The 16,633-nt window shown below is 41.7% G+C and overlaps 1 protein-coding gene across 3 annotated transcripts in view; it reads right to left on the reverse strand.

Annotated features, from left to right (window-relative positions):
• Positions 1 to 16,633, reverse strand: part of ARHGAP12 (Rho GTPase activating protein 12) — a 144,088-nt gene that overhangs the window by 102,623 nt on the left and 24,832 nt on the right. For all 3 annotated transcript variants that reach the window (XM_089668684.1, XM_089668685.1, XM_089668683.1), the window contains exon 2: positions 13,089 to 13,790. In XM_089668684.1, coding sequence (XP_089524810.1) covers positions 13,089 to 13,727 — 639 coding nt within the window. In that variant the 5' untranslated portion in view covers positions 13,728 to 13,790. The remainder of the gene's footprint in view (positions 1 to 13,088; positions 13,791 to 16,633) is intronic.

Here is a 16,633-nt window from a genome sequence, read left to right on the forward strand (position 1 = left end):
AATCCTATAATGTGGTAGCTGCATTCATTCCCCCCCCCTTATTTTAATTTGCTGTACCTGCCGGTAGCTGTTCAGCAAAAGTGGCAGAGGGTTGAGACAAACCATTTACACGGACAGTGCTGCTTACAATGGTCAGCTTTTATTCATTTATTTCAAACATTTATGCCAAAAAGAAAAAAAAAATCTAAGTGCTTAAAAAGTGTTAGCTGGCAATAGGTTTTAATTTGCTAGTCACTTATGTAAAGTCCATCTCTCCACAGGCGGACAATGCCACTGTCCAAGGGTGGCTACACTGCTACTCCATATATACAATATTAAGTACAGGAGTAAGGGTAGCCTCCCTACGGTTTCTGCATGGTGGGTCAGCCTTTTGAGGGTTACAACTTAAAGTGGTATTAAACTCAAAATGAATTCTGTAATATTTTGCAGCTTACCAATCATAAGATGTGGTGGCTGCATCAGTTTTCTTTTCTTTGGCTTTTTTTGCTTTTGGTTTCACCTGGTGATCTGGCCAGTAACATACCTTCTGTATTAGTGAGGCACAACTTTGAAGGAATGAGCACAGAAGGCACAGCAGCATTGTCAGTATGGGAGGAGAGTGTTACATTTACCAGCAAACTTAAATACAATAAAAAGTTGAAGCCAAACCCCAACTCACTTTATGAGCAATTACAGAAAAGTTTTTTTTTTTCTTTGGGATAAAGGTTTTACATGAATAAACAAAATCTGTTCATTTTAATCACCCCTGTCAGTGGTAAATGGATTGTCTCTTCCATGCAAACTGATACATTCTGCTGGAGAGCTTGTGCTTCTGGAAAAAAAAAAAAAAAACTTAGTGGATGGATCACCAGATGAAGATAGAAGAAAGCCTAAAAAAGGAAACAAATGTAGCCATCACATCTTTTGGTAAGAATTGGTAAGCTGTAACATAATGACATGTTTGCTTTTGGGTTTAATATCCCTTCAAACATATCCCTTACCAGCTGCCTATCAACTGCCCTCTGATCACTTTTCAGAGGGGGTGGCAAGGGTTGACACATATATAAACAATCCCAAAGTAGTTCTGTGTAGTTTAGTGGTTTCAGCACTCTCATCTGACTTGTGCTAGAGAGTGCACAAATATCCAGTTTTATGTCAGCCCAGGAGCCAATTGCATTTCTGGCAGATCAACATATTTTTCTGTACTTAGAGGGTCTTTAAAGAAGACAACATGGGGAATTGACGTACAAAGCTGTCCACCACACTGCCCCGTACTACATCACTGACCTAATATCCAAGTACCGCCCAGCACGCACACTCCGCTCCTCAGAAGACCTCCTTCTCTCTAGTTCCCTGGTCTCCTCCTCCCATGCCTGCCTCCAGGACTTCTCTAGGGTGTCACCCATCCTCTGGAACTCCCAACCCATCAGATTATCACCTACTCTCCTCTCCTTTAGGCGCACCCTGAAAACCCACCTCTTCAGGGAAGCCTACCCCACCCCCTGCTAACTTGCCGACCTCCTCCACTCCTCCTACCACTCCATCCCCCACAGCTATCTCCTCCTGTACCACCATCCCCTCCCTCCTAGATTGTAAGCTCGAAAGAGCAGGGCCCTCAATCCCCTCATGTTTTGCATTGTATTGGTATTGTTCTGTCACATGTTCTGTCCCCCTTTGTAATGTACAGCGCTGAGCGAACCATTGGCGCTTTATAAATACTGTATAATAATAATAATAATAATAATAATAGTGCAAGTTTTTCAGAGATGTACTGCATGTGTTTTTTTGTCTTGACATTAAGAGTGCCACAAACAACCTCATGCTCTGAGCAATAGACTCACAGAAAGGCACACATCAGTTTGTCCAAATAAAGGGAAACTGTGAAGTGTGGTGACAGGGAAGTGCTCCGTTTCTTCAATAAAATGCATTATGCTTGGTATGTGCGACGGCAGCCTTTCTGGGACTTTATGTTCTAGTGACAAAAAAGAAAGCGGCTTGGAAAAGAAGCTTATTAAACTGTTCATTTGCACAGCTGATTCACTAAGAACAATGAGCATTATTGAATGATAACAAGTATGGGGGCTGCCCCTAGAGAGAAGACTGGCACTAGCATGCCTGGGCTTAAGGCATGCCAAGAACAGAACAAACTATATTGGGGGATGACGTTTAACCCCTTTGGTTTTAGCCAAAAGAAACATGCTAAACAGCACTGATGTCCGGGGTATTACTATTATTATACAGTATTTATATAGCGCCAAAGGGTATGCTCAGCGCTGTACAGTAGCAGGGGGGACATAACATGAGACAAGACAGTGACAACACATTACACGAGGGGATCGAGGGCCCTGCTCTTTCGAGCTTACAATCTAGGAGGGAGGGGAAGATGGCACAGGAGGAGATGGCTGTGGGGGATGGAGTGGTGGGAGGAGTGGAGGAGGTTAGTTGTTAGGTGAGGTCTGGTGTTAGGGGAGGGTGGGGTAGGCTTCCCTGAAGAGGGTTTTCAGGGTGCGCCTGAAGGTGAGGAGGGTAGGTGACAGTCTGATGGATTGGAGTAGGGAGTTCCAGAGGATGGGGAAAGTCCTGGAGAAGTCCTGCAATCGGGAATGGGAGGAGGAGACCAGGGAGCTAGAGAGCAGGAGGTCCTGTGAGGAGCTGAGGGCACGGGTAGGGTAGTATCTGGGTATCAGGTCAGTTATGTAGTTCGGGGCGGCATTGTGAATGGCCTTGTAAGTCAGGGTTAGCAGCTTGAACTTGATGCGTTGCCCATTAGCGTGCCTGCTGACAATAATCCTCATTTTGTAAAATATCTGGAAATCATTTTACAATGACCTTCTCTGAGGATTGCACAAAATACAGCTGTTTCTGCTACCACTGGGGAATATATCTGAGGCTGTTCATACAAGTAGGTGCATATGTTATTGCTTAAAAATAGTTCTAAGATTAGCATGCCAAATAGATACTAGGATCGGCGTACCTTTGTATACATATATTTCTATTGTATACATTCATAATCGACAATATGTCACAAGAAGAGTGGGAAGAGTAAAATGTATTTGAAAAGCGGCTTGGTATTTCAAGGATCCATGGGGCATATGCTTCTTTTTTTTTTTCAGGCACAATGGCTTCCTAGCATTAGGCCTCATGCGCATTGGATTTTTTTTTTCCTTGCCCTGGGGATTTGCTCAGTGAGCTGTCTATCAGTGATTAGAGCTCCTACATCACAGATGTGAGGATCCATGTTTAATCCCAGACAAAGACTTGGTTCACGTGTTGTCTGTATGCTCTCCCAGCCTTCATCTGGGTCTTCTCTGAGTGATCCCGTTTCCTCCCACAATCCAAAACACAAATTAGATTGATTAAGGCCTCACACACAGGTATACCGTCCAGCCCATCCAGCTTCCAGAGTCTGACAGGCTGTAGTAGTACGGCTGGATGTTGCCCCCGTGCTTTCAGCCCGCACTTAGAACACTGGAGCCTTATGCACCAGGGCTAAGCTTTTTTTTTTTTTTTTTTTTTACAGAGTAGGGAAGGGGTAAAACTGCTACCAAGGCCCAGAAGGAGAAAATTTTCCACTTCGCTGAGAAATCATCCATCGCCTTCAGGATACAGGAAATGAGCTATAAAATCTTCACTAGGTAATATAGGGTCCCCAGCACTCACCATCAGGCATTCCCTCGGGCTCCAAGTTCGTACTGGAGATATGGGCAGGACAGGGAACTAGGTTTCACTTTTTCTGGCAATGTCCCAGAATTGAACTCAAAACCTATTAAGAGCCTCATGGCCGTGGACTTGGTCGGTGATCCTGCTGCATCTGTTGATGGGAACTATCCAGAAATATAACACCTCTCTGACCATTCAACTACTGAATGTGGTGAAAGCCTAAATTCTGCTTCGTTGGAAGGACACGTGCCCACCGAGTAAATCTATGTGGTTCACTATGGTAAATGAACACAGGAACATGGAGGACCTTACAGCAAGCCTGCACAACACAGAAGAAGCCTTTCAGTGGACATAGGGACCTTGGCAATTGTTCATCTACATCAAGGCCTATCGCTCTGTGCGCTTCCAACCAGAGTGATGAGTGGTGTGCCTGGTCTCCTCCCTGGGCGACTCATCTTCTACTTTTTCTTTTCCTTCTTCCTTATCCTGCTCCTCCTCCCCCATCCTCTCTTAAATTGTGTTTGACAGATTGACCAGCCCAACTACCTCCCCAGTGGATATACTTTGTTTTACCTAGTCCGCGACGCCATATTATATTTGGTATAGTTTTTGATATCCAGGTATCGATTCTGGCATAGTGTACGACTCTCTACGATCGATATGTTTTTTTTTTTATATGCCAAACTGCTATACGTACTGCTTTTGTGTCCAGATTCTTGCTTGCCCTGTTGCTATGCGCAATCTGCATCTATGTCATCTACTTTTATGTATGGTATCCTATCTTTTTGTATTGTGATCTTTTGGCTAAATAAAGGAACTACAAAAAAACTGCTACCAGGTTATTTTATTTTTTTTTTTCTACTGACTGTGTACTCCTTAGGAAATTTGCCAACAGGAAGTCAGAGGAAATCACCCAAAGTAAGAGGGAATTACCCTCCTGGAAAGTTGTTTCCAGAGCAGGTATCCCAATTAGAATGTTTCCCTCACCTCTTGCCTGGGCACAGAGAAGTCTAGTTAGATGAAGCCTACTTACTACAGCAACAGCCTGGGACTAGTGGTTGTAAAGTGTAATGGCACAATCCATGTCTCCCACTCATCTGTCATGAAATTACATGAATTGTTCCTTCGGGGTGCCTGAAAGTTCAGAAAAGACCTAAAAGAAGTAAATCAGCCAGTACATCAAGAGGAACCCAAAATTACTCCCTGCAATCAGTGATTAAAAATTAAAAAAAAATTATATATATATATTTATTACAATGTGCAATTTGTTCACATTAGCACCCCCTTTTGATGATGGTACAATCCATTCTCTGTCATCCAACACTTTCAGTTACTGTCAAGTCACAGAGAGAATGCAATGATGAAGAACACCAACTAATCAAAACAACAAAGCAGAGAGTAATGCTAGCCATACAGTGCTCACAATTCCAGCTGAGCGGCCCTGTAAGCACCACCCAGCTCAGCCAACTTCAATCTGAAACCTGAAGGATCCAGGTGGAAAGCTGGTGGCATCCAATCAGATGCAGTCATTGTTCAGGTATTCTGACGGCTGTTGTGGCTATCTAAATACAATAAATGGTTTTATAGATTCCTCCATTCACGCAGTTTAGTGTGGCTGGGGTAACTGGGCGATTTTTCCCATAATTTTACAGTGGCCTAGTCTAATTTATTTTTTCATCTTTTGTCAAGCCAGGTGCTGCTTGCATAGCCACCCATAGTTTGAACAAACAGTAGGAATTGTCCAAAATTTGAGCAGTCTAGGGTGGGTTTTAGAAACATATTAACATGTAAAAATACTGTGAACAAAAGCACAGAAAGTCCACAATGCACCTTCTTGTAACCACTCCAGCCCTCGAAGCGTTCATAATATTAAATTAAAAAAAAAGGGGGGGGGGGGGCTAGCTGAAAAAAATGATTTTTTTTAATAACCATTTTAGTGTGAAAAGAAGCAAGTTTAATATATACATGTTCTGCAGCCAACACTTTGAATAAACTTGTATCCCACTTTTGGGTCTGCGACAACACTCCCCCCCCCCCCCCCCTTTTGCTGGCACAGATAACCAACACAACAAACAGCCTAAGCTTGTTAAATGAACGTAGCTCTTGGCTTTGGCCAAGAAGCACATAAAATATTTATACATTCTCGATTTGTTCTAGAATAAAAAGCACATTTATTTTAGCTCAGATCATTAATCATTTATTTAAACATTTGCTATTACAATTCAACATCACAGGAAAGCAAAATAATGAATTTAGGTCTACTGCTGTCACTTTCTACCTTCAATAGTTCAGATACACAAGGGGAGGCTGTGCATACAGCTTTAGTGAGGTGAGCTAAATATGTCTATATTAGGAGGTCACCACCCTAAAAACAAAATACCAATATACAGAGAAAAAGGGTTTCATGGGTGGCCTACCAGGATATGCACATCAAAAATCAAAAGTACACATATAATTGTATAAAATAGCAACACATATATATGCATGGGTAACATAACAAATAATTAATAACTTAAGAGGAGAAAAATGGACACAACATCAAGAAGAAAAAAAAAAACAAAAAACCCCACATACCAGGCAACTTACAAAAACACTACAAAGGACCTCATGATGTGTTCATCTCCATCTGGACCAAGGGGAGGCATGCAAGGAGGAGACCATGGACAGGCAGCAATAGGCCAACCGCTGACAGGGTTGCTAACCATGATCAGCATTTATTTATTTATGTAAAATATTTATCTCAAAAAGGAAAAAAAAAAAAAAGTTTGCTGTAACTGCTTATAAAGTGAGCTGAAGTTTGACTTCAGTTTGTTTAAAGTGTTAAACACAAAATCAAACATTTATGATATTGCAGCTTACCAATTCTTAGATGTGATGGCTGCATTAATTTTCTTTAAGCTTTCTTTCTTTCATTTTATTTGGTGATCAGAAAATCTCCAGTGGAATGTATCAGTTGCAGAGAAGAAACAGACCATTTACTACTTGTGGGAGTGCTTACAATGGTCAGCTTTTATTTATTTACAGTATGTAAAGCCTTTATCCCAAAAGGCAAAAAAAGGCTGCTAAAGCTGCTTATAAAGTGTTAGCTGGAGTTTGGCTCCAATTTATTAGTGTATTTAAATCTGCTAGTCCATCTAACACTCCCCTCCCCCAACTGACAATGCTGCTGTTCATTTCTACCCTCTGTGCTCCTTCATCCAGAGTGGTGTCTCACAAATACAGGAGATAGGTTACTGGCCAGATCAAAAGTCAAACAAAACAAAACTAATGCAGCCACCACATCTACTGACTGGTAAGCTGCAATATTTTATGATTTTTGTTTTGGGTTTAATGCCGCTTTAATTTTCTAATTGTGAATAGAATGGGCAAGGCTGTTTCCTGTGAAGAGCCCCCCCCCCCCAATTCCTGTCCTGAAGACACAGCAAACTTTAAAGGAATAACTACACAGGGTAACAGACTACAACAAATATCCAACAGAATTTGAAAGCTACAGTGCCAACCCTTCCTCATTCCAGTTTTTCTGCTTTAAACAGGGTGGATTTGATTTAAATCACTAGTGAAAAGGCTTGATTTAAATCATAATTTTTTAAAGAGCAGCTGTCATCTCTGTCCCACAGCGGCTCCTCCTCTGACCCGCTGTTGACTCGCCGACAGTTCCATTCACTTTAATGGGACGGCTGGTGATGCAGCAGTGACAGCAAGGTGAGGGATGTGGCGGCAGCAAGTGAGTGGATGCCCGCTAACAGGTGCTACCATGATGGACCTAAAATGACAGGTGCTCTTTAAATGTAAAGATTATTATTTCATGTTTTTTCTCATGGTTACTGTAAAATTGTGTGAATGCATCGATGCAGCGCATGTTATCTCAGCTTGCAGAGCTTAGATCCATTAAATGAGTTTACCAAAAATTTAAGTATTGCAGAATATACAACCTCATGCTACATAACTAAGCTCCATTTCATGCTGAATAAACTAAATTATTAATGTATCTTAAATATAAAACTATTTCTAGATAGATTTGTACTCAATAAACATTTTATTAAAATAAATTTGATACCAAAAAAAAATCTGATTTAAACTTTTTTTTTAAAAATCAGATTTTTTTTTTTTAAATAATCAATTTTTATCTACCCTGTATTTAAAGCTAAAACAACAGCTCAAGCAGTGGAGTTCCCTTCACATTGCAAGGGTCAAATACTGCAAGCGTACCAGTATTAGGACTTTTATTTACCTAATCCCTTATCCCTGCAGACACCATGCTAAGCAATCGGCTCCCACAAACTCTTCTCCAAGGTGCTATTGGTGGTTGCAGGCGTTCTGGTGTAGTGAAGTACAATGCAGGGTCAATAGCCTTGCATTGTATTTGAGGATGCCAAGGGACCGCCCACAAATCTGGATCGCCAGGGAGAAGAGGAGAGCTCCAGTTTCCAGGAAAGGGAGGGATATGCAGGCTATACATGGGTCAAATTTAGTGGTGTACCGAAATGAAAATTCTGGTGCTGAAACGGATACCGAAAATTCAGAATGGACGTGGGCGAAAACCGAACCGAAATGTCTGCCTATGTGGGGGTGGGGAGGCTCCAATTTTTTTCGTCTTTTCTACTTTCATGTACTGTATATTTTTATTTTTCTTAACTTTATTGCAATCACATAGGGGAGCAATAGTCCCCTATGTGATAGAATTTGAGTGACAGGTCCTCTTTGTAGGGGGCAGTGTGTACAAGGAGGGGGCAGCAGAGGAGCAGTGTATACAGAGAGGCTCTCCTCACTGGCTGTCACTATGGGGTTTATTTACTAAAGCTGGAGAGTCCAAAATCAGACTCCCTTCTGCATAGAAACCAATCAGCTTCTAACCTCAGCTTGTTCAATGAAGCTTTAGCAATGAAACCTGGAAGCTGATTGGTTTCTATGCAGAAGCGAGTCCGATTTTGCACTCTCCAGCTTTAGTAAATAAACCCCTATATGTCATTGCCGGTTTTTAAATGCAATTGCCAGCTCTTTTTCTTCGCTATGAGCTGTCACTTTCCCCGATGCTATAGGAAACTTTGTTTCTTTTATCTCGTGAAAGAAACTAAAAGGAAACTGTTTCTTTTAGCTGGGGGGGAAAGTCACAGCTAATTCTGTGAGCTATAGTGCAGAAAAAAAATCCGGTAATTACATTTAAAAAACGGCACTGACATATAGGGACAGCCAGTCACTGTATACACTGCTCCTCTCCTGCCTTTCTCAGCCCCCCCACCCCCCACCTGCAGTACACGCAGTCTCCTGTATCGGCTAAATGTTTCCTATGGGCAAAATCCTTTTATAGCCAACTTTCCTGAAATCTGCAGAGAGAATGGTTTTGTTTTTTAATTGCCACTATGTTTCGGGGTCTGGCAAGATACAAAATAATCTGATTTATCTAGGCTTTTACATACACATCTGCTTCTGTATGACAAAGCTGAACAAAGAAACCTGATGACAAACATCCAAAAAGGCCAAGTTGTGCTTAGCAACAAAATGACAGAACACCACTCCATAACAATGAGTCACAACAGTATTCAGCTCTATCATGTGTCTCTCAAGGACACAGATGATGTACAATACAAAACCTGAACCTGTGTACAGAGACACGAATTAAAACAACCAGGAAATCAAAATACAAATATTTACAACAGCTTATAAAGCAAGAACTGCTGTAACTCTGCATATATTATATTATTATTGAAATATACAATATAAGTGTAAGGGTTTCAAAACAATTTGGGAAATTCCCATTGATTTATGTTCCTGGTGTAAATAAAACTGACCAAAGGCTGCTTGCATTGTTCTTCAGGGCCCATCACCAATTGGTGCCCATTAACTCTAATGTGCGGGTTTTCGATTCTGCACATTTTTTTGGCCTTCTAACGCAAGTTGTGGTGTTTGTCCATTCTTTGTTTTGTGTGCTGCAGTGTGCAGAGAGGCAGATGGGTTGTTTACTCCATGTATACACATTGAGGTGCCGGAGAAAATAAGTGACAGCACACTGCAAAGAGCATACACAGCAAATTGTTACATGCACATTCATGCTTGTATTTCCACAGAGTGAATGAACCCACAATAGGGTAGATTTACTAAAACTGGCGCACTCAGAATGGGGTACAGCTGTGCTTGGTAACCAATCAGCTTCTAACGTCAACTTGTTCAATAATAGCAACAAAACCTGGAAGCCGATTGGTTACTATGCAGAGCTGCACCAGATTTTGCATTCTCCAGTTTTAGTAAACAACCCCCAATGAGTCAGCCATATAAAAGGAAAAGGTCTATCCTGAGAATAAATAGCTTTATCAGCTTTCATACTTATCTACAAATGAGAAGTGGATTTTAGGATTTAACACATTGACAGATGTAATGAATCTTAAAAAAAAAAAAAAAAAAAAAAGGATTAAGAATATCCAGGATAAAAAGAGACAGGAGACCCAGGATACGAAAAGATGTCAACAGCAATCCTCACAGTTAGTGTGCAGACGACGTTTCAACAAGCACAAACTGCGGTTGTCCAAGACAAGCCATACACAGCTAGATTTCTCACATTCAGTCCTGTAGGCTAAACAATTCGGGATCAATAGATTTCCCCACCCATGCTAAATAGTGAATGGAAGATTCTCCTCTGCCAGCTATTGTTTTCGGAGAGCCACAGCATTCCTGGCTGTCTAAATACCCAAAAACAGTTGCTGCATATCATAATATCCAGTGACTGGCCAATAATTTTCCACCTGGTTAAGTGGATTTAAATAGACTTTTGCTCAGCCGGGTAATGCTGACAGGGCTACCCACAGCTCAAATTCCAGCCAATTCTGCAGAAATGTACAAAGTCTGCAGCCTGCTTAAGGTTCTGTGTGTATTTCCCGCACTGCGCTCAAAATGCACTGCCTTTGCCTTTGGGGTGCTGTTAACATTACATTGGCACCCACAGCAGATAAGTGTGTTTGTAGGCGCCAGATCGCATGGTGCCACAGTACCATGTGATTTCATGCAGTGTGTTTGTAAGAAGTAGTGCACTACGTTTTCTGCGTTTCGTTGTAATATGGGTTGCAAAACGCATGGGAACGCTCAGGAATCACACAGGAGAGTAGACCACCATGAGTGATTCAGCTGTGAACTGGTCAAAAAAAGAATACACTGCAACAGGTTTTTATCTTTTTTTTGGAGGGAGGCAACAGAAAATGTAGACCCATTTAAATGGCTCTAAATAATGAAAAACAGACACATCAAGATCAAATATGATGTAGGACAAGCCCAGAGGTAAGACAACCTTTGTCATCAAACTTTGGCATGAAAGTACATGGCATTACAACCGAAGATTTCACTACAGAGGGTCTCCTGTATCTTAGATAAGTCTTCAGCCCAACACTTCCCTTCTATAGCATACAAGAGCTGTTCTAATGGAGTAAAAGCATCACACACTTGTGTTAGGCAACATTTCACAAACGAATCGATGTACTGACACTGTAAATTCACCTCTATATCTTGCTGGGCCTCAACCCTTAGACTGGGATATTACCATTGACATGTATGCCACCATGACATACAAATAGGGGCGATGTTCCTATGTGTATGAACCCCAGCTCATGCAATGACCAAGAGGTGAAGCACCAGTGTTACCACATGCATTCACAAATGTATCATCTCTACAAAGAAATTCATTTGTTCCACACAAAGTAACAAAGACCTTTAAAGGTTTGCCATAATTGAAAATCCAGCTCATTGGCTTCACTATAATTTATCTTTTCTTAGGAGAAACATGGAGGCTGCCACTGCTGAAATCCTTCCACAAACCCTAGCCCACTGACTGCTACACTGACCTTCTGGTTCAGTACGTGGAGTCATTTACCTAGAACCGATAATAGAAGTCAGAACTGCATACTTGTACTGTGTTATGGACTTGAGTACTGCAATCAAGAGGCCAGTATGGTAGCCAGGCAACTAGCATTTCCAGTGGTAGCCTCCATGTTTCTCTCAGGGAAGGTCTCCTTTAATTCGAATTAGTATAGTACACGGTACTTAGCTGTTATTTGATGGAAATCTGCACCTAGTAAGTATTGCAGACATTCACTTTCCTGGGAGATGCATGGGGATTATCACAACCAATACTCCTCTGAAGGTGCTACTTTTGTGCAACAACTGTGAACAACGGGGTTCAATAAAGTCTGGGTCACTGACGAGGACTAAGTAAGTATATCTGTATAACCAGTCATTTTTATGTGCAAGAAGGGGATATTGGGTATAGGTTGGTCTCCCCCTCTGATGACGTGCGTGGCACGAAAGGCCTAGGGAGGACACCAACATACCGTGACATCATTGCCACCGGAACCACGAGGAGGTCCAGCAGCCATCTTTAAACGGGATAGTGCTGCCATAACTCTGCATTGTACCCTTATTTTAAAAACATTTCTGATTGGAATAAAGTTGTTTAGAATTCTACACTATGGGCATTCGTTCTGTGGCTCTTTTATGAGCTATTAAGCCTACAGCTGACCCTCACCTACCAGTATCCAGAGGAAGGGAACCCTGTAACCATCCAACCTAAAGGGGACCTCTGTATCGGCAGATCTCTACCTTAAACCCAAGACCTGCTGCTGCGCTGACCTATCCCTAGAAGGAAGCTCACCAGTTACCTGCTATACCCCGCCTGCCTAAGTGGTCCTTGGTGGATATATTTACATGCTTCTGGTGAGTGCGCATTTATACCATTGTTTCCAGGCACAAGTTTTTCACTACAAGGAGGGATCCTATACACATTTTATGAACTTAATTTATGAATCTTATGAACTTTCAATTTTAGGTAATTTTTTCTTATCTTATTACTAGCGCTGCACTCCTTACGCTTAAAGAAGGGGATATTGCGTGCAGATTTCCTTTCAGTACTGTTAGAGCTGGTTCACGCATATACAAATTGGATGCATTTGGAATTGCATCCAATTCGCATGACACGTGAAAGAACATTGCTTTCTATTATGACTGTTCACATGACTGTTCATCTGAATCGGCAGCTGAAGTGCCGATTCAGTGCGAATTGAAAAAGAGTCCTGTCAGTTTTCTGAGCAATGCGGTCCGGAACAAGTGCGAATTCAGGCTTACTGACTTCTATGGGAACGCTTCTGAATCGCACGTCATTCAGTAGTAAACAGGATAAAATCCTGACCTGATCCTGATCTAAACCTGACCTGAAACGCTGAACTACTTTGTCAATTAGCTTTGAAAACAGAGCTCCAATTTGCACCACACGTGTGAATCCACACTTAAAGTTACTGACCCAGAACTAGTATGCAGATTAGACACTATAGCTTCACTAGCACTTTTACAGATAGCATGAATATGCCGTTTCAGGGTCTAAGCGAGTAAGTGGAAAAGCATAAAAGCCAGGCAGCTAGCATTTTCAGAAGTATATTAGCAATAACACAAAAATATTTAGGATGCAATCTTACCTGAAGTTGTTCTGTTGAGCTGCTACTCAGTTCATCTCCAGATTCTGAGTCTACAAGAATTTTTTCCGAGTTTTCCCCAGCCGAGTCCGAGAGTTCATTTGAAAAGCTGGTCTTTTCTATTTCCATCATTTCTGGACCAGGAAAGTGCAAGGCAGAAGGGCTCTTGCTGGTGGCCTTTGGCGAATGTAAATCAGTACATAACTTGCCATTGTTATGTACAAGGTCTAAAGTTAGTCCTCTTGTCTGACCTGGACTACTGCCAGGCCCGAAGTTCTGGTTGGCATCTCGAATTGAGGAGGTTTTCCCAAAACTGGTGAGTTCTGGGGATTTATTGATATTCTCCATTGATCTCTGTAATCCTTGTGTGACTTTCAGAGGACTGTTGGGCAGGACAGGCGGTTTGACAGGCGGCATTAACGCCTTCCTGCCCACTTCCTTCACATACTGAGCTGGCACGTACAAGGGTCGCGAGTTTTCATCCAGTCTCACCTGCCACCAGTCTTCGTTGGATTTTTTCATTAAAATATACCGCTCGCCCTGCTTTATAACAACTCTTTTGTTCTTGTATTCATATTCATAATCATATTCTACCTCAATGTACACCGGTCCAGGCGTGGGCCTCCCGCTCTTGTCAGCCATTTTCAATTATGCTTATCACCTTTTTAGAAGAATTCTGAGCATTATGACAGCGTCCTGAAAATTCTAGGGAAAGAACAAGAGAAAAAAAGAGCAGTAAGGAAAAAGGGCTTGATGGAACCCAGGAACCAGATGGTATCTAAAAATAATTACAGCTTGTGCCTGCATTTTGGTGTTCACACTTACTTCCATGATCTGCAGCTGCAAGGTTCAGGGAACTGACATTCTTTAGCCTGAGTTTAGCTGTGGAGCCAACCCATTGTCAGAGAAATCCCCATCAATATCTATGGGGTTTGCAACTAATTCTAGGCAGCTGCAAGACTGTGTGCAGATGGTAGAAGCATACCAAGACTGGAACTCTGCAGCTGAAGATCACAAGCATGGAGGTATATGCAAAAACATCAAATTTTTTCCCCATACATATTATTGAAATCACTTCACAGATACATCAAAGATATAAATGGACACATCCAAAGTATACATTGCACAACAATACAGCCAAAAGATGACAATTATAAAGTAAAAAGTATATGACGTATATAGAACAAAAGGTTAAAAACCCTAAATAGATATAAACATATCATAAATTACATTACCCCATCCAGAGATGTATCATTTCTGGCCTTTTCAAAACTTTTTTGGATACATGGTTGATGAGAAATGAGAGGGATTGTAAAGATTTCGATTTTTTATTTAAATAACAAACATGTCACACTTACCTGCTCTGTGTAATGGTTTTGCACAGAGCAGCCACGGTCCTTCTCGGGTCCCCCGCTTGCACTCCTGCCCCCCCCCCTGCTGAGTGCCCCCAGAGCAAGCTGCTTTCTCTGAGGGCATTCATGCGTGCTCACTACCAAACCACCTCAGGGTGTCACTGGGACACAGAGTGTGGCTCAACCCTGCCCCCCAAACCCTCCTCATTGGATGTGACTAACAGCAACGGGAGCCAATGAGGGAGCTGCACACCAAGGTCTTCATACGTAGAATGCATTAAAAAAAAAAAAAAAACTAAAAACAAAAAACACACTTTAACCACTTGGCTTCCTGAGGATTCACCACCCTTCATGACCAGGCCATTTTTTGAGATACGGAGCTGTGTTACTTTAACTGACAATTGCACGGTCATGCAACGTTGCACCCAAATGAAATTTTTGTCCTTTTTTCCCCCCCACAAATGGAGATTTCTTTTGGTTGAATTTGATCACCTGTGTGTTTTTTATTTTTTGCACTATAAACAAAAAAATAAAATTGAGAAAAAACAATACTTTTGACTTTTTGCTATTAAACATGTCCAGTAAAAAAAAAAATTTAAAAATCAAAACTTAGTCATAAATTCAGGTCAAAATGTATTCTGCTACACATCTTTGCTAAAAAAAAAAAAAAAAAAAAAAAAAAAAAAAAAGAGGAATCACAATACGTGTAAATTAATTGGTGTACGTGAATGTTATAGTGTCTACAAATGGTGGTATATACACTGGAATTTATTTAATTTTTTTAATACTAGTAATGGCGGCGATCAGCAACTTATAGTGGGACTGCAGCAGGCATTCTGGCACTGGGGGGAGGGGGGTACTGCCACTTGACATCCCCAATGACACTAATACAGTGATCAGTGCTTAAAAAAAAAAAAAATAAAAAAATAAAAAAAAAAAAAGCACTGACACCATACTAATGGCACTGAGCAAGAAGGGCTTCACATCTCGGTCGATCAAAGGGTTAACTGTGTGCAGTTTTACTGTGTGCTGTTTTACTGTGTGCGTCTTTCACGGTGTCATCAAATTGCTTTGTATTGCTCTGCTATACAGAGCAATACAAAGCAGTGTGCAGGAGCTGACAGGGGAGAGTATTGTTTACATACAGATCTCTCCCCCGTCAGTGATACTCGGCAAATGCCGGGTGCCGGCGGGTAATCACCGGCTGAGACCCGGTAATCGGCAGCTGAGGCCACCAATGGCAGCGCTGGTAGGGTGTGCGTGCGCCCCCTACCCGGCAATGCAAAATCACAAATAAATCTCTGCCGCCCTGTAGCAGTATTTCTGCTATAGGGCAGCAGGAAAGCAGTTAAAGAGGAACTTCACTCTATCAATCAACATTGACTATTTTTAATCTTTATGCTGCTAGAATTAGGAGAGAGACAGAAAGGAAAGTATATCCTATTTACTAATTTTAAACTTTTGTTTACATTTCTACTTCCTGGTTTCCATGCCTAGGCAAATGTTGTCATTCTTCCCAGGAGTCTTCAGGAGGGGAGGGAGGGTTCTCAGCAAAGCCAATTCCTAATCTAAGGGCAGATGGATTCCAGGAAGTAAATGCTACATGAACCATCTGCCCTTACTCAAGATGGCCATGACCAGAAACACCAGGGGGTGTTTTTCAAATGAATTCTCAGCAAAATAAAGCATGGAGACATGGACGGTTGGGTAAGTTTGCTTTGAACATTACCAATGAATTACACAGTACTTTTGGTTTGTGGTGCTCATATACAGTGCAGTTCCACTTAAGGGTTAAGAAGGAGGTACATTTTGACTCAATAAAATTGCAAACTAAAATGTATCTTCTGCGAACGACAACAAATTTGTGAATCATAACCTTTAGACACCCCTTGCACAGGCATTCAGACTGGCAATTACAGCTTCGAGTGGGTAGCAATGACAGGGTGTTGGAGGCTGAAGAAATTCCTGTCTGTTCGCAAAGAAAACAATCAGCCATGGTGATCATGGCTGCAAGCACACAAGGTGCAAGTAATCGCTGGCTGTGTGAACAGGGAAGAATAGCTGCAGCCACTGACAGCCTGATATTGCAGTGAGTGGGCTCAGCGGCTGCTGCTATATGCTCATAGCTGTCATACCCAACTGCTGGAATTAGTAGATTCTTGCTGGTGGGACTCACAGCATGGCTAAACATCTGTG

This window comes from Staurois parvus, unplaced genomic scaffold (genome assembly GCF_062004578.1).
Source record: "Staurois parvus isolate SC_StPar_1 unplaced genomic scaffold, SC_StPar_1.0 ptg000061l, whole genome shotgun sequence".
In the NCBI taxonomy this organism is placed as follows: domain Eukaryota; kingdom Metazoa; phylum Chordata; class Amphibia; order Anura; family Ranidae; genus Staurois; species Staurois parvus.